At 36.5% G+C, this 7429-nt stretch overlaps 1 protein-coding gene across 3 annotated transcripts; it reads right to left on the reverse strand.

Moving 5' to 3' along the window:
• Positions 1-418: 418 nt before the first annotated feature.
• On the reverse strand, positions 419-7271 carry EndoB (endophilin-B). Of its 3 annotated transcripts, XM_065488923.1 has the most exons (9): positions 7065-7270; positions 6852-6993; positions 6360-6488; positions 6137-6299; positions 6015-6078; positions 5847-5888; positions 4585-4775; positions 2250-2397; positions 419-1338 (listed from the first exon to the last, which is right to left on the reverse strand). In XM_065488923.1, the coding sequence occupies exons 1-9, from the start codon at positions 7125-7127 to the stop codon at positions 1231-1233; spliced, it is 1050 nt and encodes a 349-aa protein (XP_065344995.1). In that variant the 5' UTR covers positions 7128-7270; the 3' UTR covers positions 419-1230. The 3 variants fall into 3 exon arrangements, with proteins under 3 accessions (XP_065344995.1, XP_065344997.1, XP_065344998.1); XM_065488925.1 differs by lacking the exon at positions 5847-5888 and having other exon boundaries at positions 7065-7269; XM_065488926.1 differs by lacking the exon at positions 419-1338 and having other exon boundaries at positions 2338-3473; positions 7065-7271.
• Positions 7272-7429: the final 158 nt, after the last annotated feature.

Genomic DNA, 7429 nt, shown 5'->3' on the forward strand with positions numbered 1-7429 from the left:
TTGCCTTAATTTCACGTAAAAAATACACTTCTTATTTACAATTTTGCAGTTTTTTATTAAATATAGCTAACAAGGTAATTTTCTTCGTGTTGAATTGAAATTCCAGACATTTCGCAGTTTGTAAGAAACTTGAATTTTTTAAATAAACAATTTCCAGGTTGTGTATTTGGTGTGCAATAGCTTTCAAACAAAATGATCGGATTCTGACAGACCTACATTTTTTCAGGAAAGTGCCAATACAAAAGCTAAGTAAATAATTTGGTTGAACGTAATTGTCAAATAACCTCCTATATCTCAGCTATCAGAGTCTCATTTAGCAATTGTGCAAAATCGATAAAAATTCGAAGCTTTTAAAATGATTTTCCACCTTGAAATTTTTTAATTTGTGAATCTCACTGATTGAATAAAACTCCCTTAATAATTTTCTAAACTCAATCTCACTTTATTTTTCGAAGTGACGACTTATCAATAATTCATTATTATCCATTTTTTAGTAATTTATTTTAATATAACTCGTTTATATATAATGTACAATCTCCGAACAAGGCAAACAATTTTCCTTCTAGATAAGAATCACAAGAGAGCTTGTTAAATAATGCTGAATCAAACAATTTGCGAAGCATAAAATGGGTGAGCAATAATGTGATTAAGAAAATTCACATCATCAAAGGAGTTCAGCAAAAATATCAAACAATGAGGAGTATACGTGGAAAAAAATGATAATATCGCAACACGTGCCTCTTCTACCCCCAATGGCTCCTTTACATGCGTTATTTAACATGTCGAGTCTTGTTACTAAATAACCTCAAGAATAAACAGCGAGCATAAAATTTCCAAATTAAAATAATCAGACTTGGCCAGAGAAACATGACGGGCGAACATAATAAATTATGTCCATCTTTGGTCATCGACAGGTTAGAAAAAGGAGGGAATACAACTAACTCCTCTGATCTAATTCAACAAAAAAGATCACACAGAATCGGAAGTCTTGGTGTGCACAGGAAAACATAACAACCGGATCGCGTCATGTTACAATAAAGGGAATCGATCAATTTGCGGCAAATTTTTACTAATACACATCTAAATTGACTTTTATAATAATTGAATGTTTCTCGTGATCAGAGATCAAAACATCATACGAATCTGAATATTATTGCTTATATAATATCTCGTGCTGTAAATATGTTTGTCGGGTGATTAGCTAGGTTGAGGGGAAATACAGGAGTTACATTAGGAAATTATCTCAAGGAACACTCTGGGAACTTTTCCTCTTTGGCTACCTCGCTGAGCAATCACATATTCTGCGTCCGCCGGGTCGTCATCTACCATCACGACTACCTGCAAAATAACAAAACGGTCCTGTTAATGTTAGTGCTTGAGGTTATTTTACTGTGATTCCAGAATAAATTGGAATTAGAGCGTATTGAATCAGGATATATCTGAATTGTTCCTGAAATCTCGGCAGGACAGGAGAAATGTTTAGTCTAAATTTCTGAAATCACTATTTTCAATTACTACATATTTTGTTTTCATTCCTTTTAATGTACATTTAATTTTTAAACCCTTAATTTTTAGTGTGAATTTGACAACAAAGGAGAATTTATAGTGGCGAAACATCCGTTTGAATAAAGTTTAGGCAATATTTGCATTTTTTTATTTAACCTAATTTTCCGTGTTAATTTTGATAGCTGTTTTTTTAGAAATATATTTTAATGTACACTTTGTTTCGAAAATGAAAATTTCACTTCTCCACAAAAAAATCTGAGTTTTGTTTTTAAACGATTTTTCGACATGCAAAATCGGGATATCAATTTTTATTTCGTGATGATGTTATTTCAAGAGATATTGAGGCGCTTGACTTGATCAGCTGCACCCTAGTGGCGGTAGCTGGCCATTTTTATCAGTCAGTAATGTTACAGATTTAGATAAAAATAAAATTAATAGGAACAATCTTGAAATGTTGTTGCTGGAATAGGACAGGACAAAAAAATTCGAATTTTCATTTCATAATAAGATATTCCAAGAATGAAAAATAACTTCCTCAATACGCTCTATTTCAAATACTTTGTTAAATGTCAAACATAAATTTATTAAAAAAAACCTGAAGAGCAAAATGGATTTGATTGGATTAAATCTGAACTAGAAAAACGAGTAGAACTCTTTCGGTTAACATTATTCTACCCTGAAATTTTCAATTAAAAAAAGTTTGAGTTTATTTGAGCAGAATAGATGAAAAAAATATGTGTCACCTCGTCGGCCATCAGGCTCAGTTCGGTCGAGTCGTTGGCTTGGTAGTCACACAGAACTCTGGCCTTGCCGCGTGGCTCGTTGCCAAGGACCATGGTGGCGACCGAGGGCTGCGGCGCCGCAGGAGCCGAGGATTTTCCGAGGGAGGCGCTATGGGATAGGGAGGGTGAAATTTCAAGCGGTGGCCAAATCACACACACGTTCCAAAACCACACCCAGGACAAAACGCAATATAGTTTGTGAGTGCAGACAGAGGCGTGGGAATTACAACAACACTTAAATACTTATTGACTGGTGGTGTGTATATGATAAAACACTTTCTCTCGCTACAGGATCACGCGTGGACGGCCTATTTCGCTTATTGTTTTACGTGCTATACTTTTTTCTTTAACACACTGCGACAAGTGGAATATTAGAGCAGAGAGGCTGGAAGAGCTTGGCTTGATTGATTTGTCGAACCTCTAATATTCCACGGTAAATTAAGTTGAAAGACATTACTTTATTATTCCTTACTTATTTGTCAGCGAGCAGTGTTGTGTGTAACTATAAGCAGGTCGAGTTGTTGTTATTTGTCTGTCTCACTTGAGTTAAAACTGCCAACACCGCAAACTATGTTGTACTTGGGGTACATGATATATAATATTATATCGAATTTCTAACAACGTTCTAACTCTTTGATATTCTGCAGTAGTTTTGGTGTTTGAGATAGTGTATTTAAGAGTATTGTTGTTTTTATATTTGATTAATAAGTAGTAGTTGCTCAAAAGCATGCGAAAAGTAACGAAGAGAGAAAGAGAGTATACGTTTTAAGACTAGATAAAAGTTTGCTTGGTCTCCATTTCAGAGACCACAGCATTCGTTGTGTGTTGTCATGTCGTCAGGATTAGATTGAATAAGCATTAATGATATTGTCTCATCAATTTGAAGCCAATTTTAAAAGGCGTTGCATGATTATCGAGAGTGCTAGCAATAAAAAATGCAAGAAGACGCAACTGAAAAGAAAAATCCTTGTGCCGAAGAGAAATAGGAGAAAATTTCGGTCCAAAAAAATCATGCAAGCCCATTCAACTTGTAGCGGGATTCGCTGATTTTAAGGAACAGGCGTGGATTTGAAGGCGGCAAAAGAGGTGAATTTATCGTCAACTACGGGGCTCGAGGAGGGACTGATGACCTCCAGTTCTTCACTGTTGACGCGCAACATGGGTGCGGGCTGGGGCTTTAAACAACTGCAACAGCACCACCAAACACACACACTCACATGCTAGTCCCACGACTAATTAAATAGTAAGAGGCGACACAATTTTTTAAATTAATTAATTAATTAATAAAAGCGCTCAGGCCTATCCCTGGAGAACGAAAAAGATCTTCTGGTCGAGAAAATTAAGTGCGATTCAACACAGAAAAATAGGCAATTAAATCATAAGGGTATTGGCACATGAAATTAATTAAGGCGCTATAAGGATGTTATATAATAAAAACTAAGAAAGAGCTGAAGCTATAGCAAGAGGAATACCCGATGCAAGGTCTCAACCTATGGTATTAAATAGCAGCTAGCAGTGTGTTTTTAAGTTTTAGAGTCTTGTGTTTGTTCTGTAAAATTGGGCAGCGTACGTTGTCTGTGTTAGGATTTCAAAATTTCGCATTAAAAAATTTAAAAAATATGAATTAGGGATAATAGTGCTTTATAGATGGATTTATTAAATATACACTAATGGTGTCAACTTAACAATAAAGCACTGTTTTTGTTTTCCACTTTTACCGAATTTTGTTGCAGTTTTAAAATGTAAATCATTAGTAGATGTAAAAATATTTTACCGTCCTAAAAACGTGCCATAATTTAGGAATTTCTAAGTGTTCAACTTAATAGCCAAAAATATTTTTTTAACCTTTTTTACAATCCTTAATTATTTTTTAATTTTTGTTTTTCTATGAAATCGATATTTAAATGTAAATAGTTCTAATTTCATCGTTTGGATAAAAAAATACACTAAGTTAGGAACACTAAGCAAAAAACGTTTTTCCAATGCGGTGGTAATATTTTCGTAAAAAACACGTCGTTTTGCAAACCCTGATTAGTGAAATCATGCCACTAACAAACTACTGTGATTTTTCATAAGTGCAAACTAATTGTTTCTGCGTGACGCATATCGCACAATTTTTTCGCCTAGTTTCAATTTTCGACCCTCAGGAATTTGTCTGATTAGAATTAGCTTGAAGCAGTTTGGAAATTAAACTGGCTCAGCGAACAACTACGAGATAGCTTGAAGTGTTTTTGTTAATAGCAATTATTGTTAATTTGTTTTAGTCAAAAGCCCAATTTTTGGTGTAAAAACTCACTTTGCAAGCTCGGTGGCGAGAGACTGCATGATGGTGTGGCACTGCGCGTGGTAGTTGGCCTGCGCCTGCACCATCTCGTGCAGACACCGCAAGTGCGACGCGTGGCTGCTTGAGATGCCTTCCAGTAGCAGCCTCGTGATTTCCGCTTGCCGGTCGAATTCCGCCTGCGCCAATCGCAGTTCCCTTTCAGCCTGAAAACCAGTTCACGATTTAAAATCTGTTAGTTTTACGGCTAACAAACTATCAAACTATTTCTCCTATTTCTAACCTAATCGGTTACTCTTACTTAGCGGTTTATTCATACTTAAAAATAAATAATATCATGTTTATTTTTGCATTTTGTTTTAGTTTGAGAGGAAAAATCCAAATTTATCAAAAACGTTTATTTTAAGTTGCAGCTTGCAAGGGGAGTTCACCTTTTAATCCAAAAATTCAGGAGTTTTTCGATACCATTCAATGGTTTTTGATTAAAGAAGACAATTTGCCGAAAAGATAAATTGCTTGATCTACGTCTCAAAAATTTCAAAAACCAGAATTTTAAGTAATATAAAACTGCCACTATTTCTTGAAAATTATTCGAATTCAATCATACATTAAATTTTTGGAATATGCTCAGCGAAATGTGATTTTCATCCTTTCAAAAGATGGTGATTTTTCCAAAACTTCAAACAAACCGAGTGCAAATATATGTAACGGCTTGAAAATTAAAGCTTGTAAATTCATCAGATTTCCGAATATTCAAAGATCTATGACACTTATAGCCGCTTAATTACACAGCCTTATGACATTCATCAATAAATATTTCATTTGAAAATAATGAAATCAGAAAACATTTGTCAGTCTAGATTAATTATCAAAATTTTCAGCTTAGCCTGGTAGATTTTGCAACCGTTAAAAGTCTCCAAACTTCCAGATTTGAATGTCCAAAACTCCAAACACACATTTTCCTATTGCAAATTTGCATATAATTTCAAAAAGTAAATTTTTTATTAATAGGTGCACTCTCCTTGTCAGACGACTTAATGAAATATTTTAATTTCATAACATTATCTTTTTGAGAGAAGACACTGTCAATAACTTAAAAAAATATAAATTATGCAGGTGCAAGCCAATCGAGAGGATTTTTCTGCAGCAGTTTTTTCCGCTGAGTGAGCAGAGCAATCCTTGCCAAAAACTAGAGCTTTCTGTGGATTAAGGATAAAGTGATTCATCATGCCATGCGCTTGTAAGTGCCGCCTTCGGACGCTGGGACAAAAATTTACCTGCTCCATCACAACTTGAGGATTGAGTCCATCCTTTTGGGCCTATTTAGTGAGTGCACAGAAAGTAAAAAAGCACAAAGATTCGTATTAGAGTTAGAGAAGAAGCAAGGCAGAGATAAAATTTCAGTTAACATTTTTTAACGCCCAGTTTCGGCGATCAAAACTTACTGCCTGCTGGCCCTGGATGCTCCTCGCCTTGCGCAGCTTGTTTTTGCACGAGTCTAGGTCAATCCTGGATAGAGAAGAGGATAATTAAATTCGTTTTCGCGGATTTTATGCCAGTTCCGTACCTCTTATTTTCGAGTATGCTTCTTTCCTTCATTATAGTTTTCATTTCGCCATCGAGGAACTTCCTCAGCGGCATGATGTAGCTCTGATTAACAGCCCCGATGTACTCTCGCTCCGTCGTGCCCAGTTTCTGCTCTATTTGTCCCACCTTAATTAATGCACTTCCTGAAAATCATGATTAAATTTATCATTTCCAATTGAAAATTGTATTTCTATTTTCTGCACCGTAAGGGGAGCTGGAGCCGAACACGTTTCCCGCTTCCATCATGTCCAAACCAAGGTACTCTAGATTAGTAAGTCGGTTAGGCCTCTTCTTTTCGATTTTCTCGAACAGAAAGTCTTCAACGCGGTACCCTGAAAGCACAAAGGGATTTTCCTAACTTCTGGTGCTTCAATCAATCTTCAAATGACAGACAGCAGAATTGTGTTGCAAAGAAAACTTACAAGGCAGACAGACATTGGTCTGATTTTTTTTTTCGTGATGAAACAATCGACTTAATGCATGTAGCTACAAAAATCAATATTGTGCAGGCATTTGCACAATATCCAAATTGTGTCACTTACATATTGTAACAGTCAATAAGAAATAGGAAAATAATATTACGTAAAAACTTGAAACATCTTCAAAGACCTAAATATAAACTATTTAAATAATATTTTCCTTTTTCCTTATCTCAATCTGGGATTTTCATCGACATTTTCATTTTGAAAACAAACCTGGATTTGGAGTCAAGACTGCCTCGGTATTTTTCAGCAGCTTCTCTGTCCACATTTTGGTGGCATCGGACCTTTCGAGCAGATTCTCAAAGTGCGAGTCCAGCTCGGTTCTCTCGGAAGTGCCCAGCTTTTCCTCGGTGAGCTGCGGAGGAAAAACGAACAGACAAAGTCAGTCAGCGGCCCGTTCTGTCTCGAGGCTCTGCGGAGTCTCACCTGCACGAGTCGGCTGATGGCCGTGCCAGCGTCGCCGACCAGCTTCTTCACGTTGAAGTCCATCCTCAGGCTACTCTAGGTCTCCTGCCAGTTTCGGTCACAACTCAATCTCGCTCGCGCTGACAAAGTTTTCTTGTTTATTGATCTGCGTACAGTCGGACGGTTTCTTTTGCGATGTTTTCATATGGCGCTGGTGCAACGGCGGCCACACCCACTTGCTGCATGACTTTTAGCCGTTTTAGGCGCCAATCGTCAGCGCTCTGCTGTGCTGCATGCTCTTTGACCCAAATCGCGTAATTCTTAGGGAATATTTTTAAATTGCTTAGGAGAATTATTCACGGGATAAATGCTGGAGTTCGTCTCTC

This window comes from Cloeon dipterum, chromosome 4 (assembly GCF_949628265.1).
Source record: "Cloeon dipterum chromosome 4, ieCloDipt1.1, whole genome shotgun sequence".
Classification (NCBI taxonomy): domain Eukaryota; kingdom Metazoa; phylum Arthropoda; class Insecta; order Ephemeroptera; family Baetidae; genus Cloeon; species Cloeon dipterum.

Coding starts and splice junctions, on each gene's coding strand:
- EndoB (XM_065488923.1), bottom strand. CDS start 7,127: ATGGACTTCAACGTGAAGAAGCTGGTCGGCGACGCTGGCACGGCCATC. Junction 6,079..6,136: donor AGCATACTCGAAAATAAGAG/GTACGGAACTGG, acceptor TTCTCTATCCAG/GATTGACCTAGACTCGTGCA. Junction 5,889..6,014: donor GCATCCAGGGCCAGCAGGCA/GTAAGTTTTGAT, acceptor CTCACTAAATAG/GCCCAAAAGGATGGACTCAA.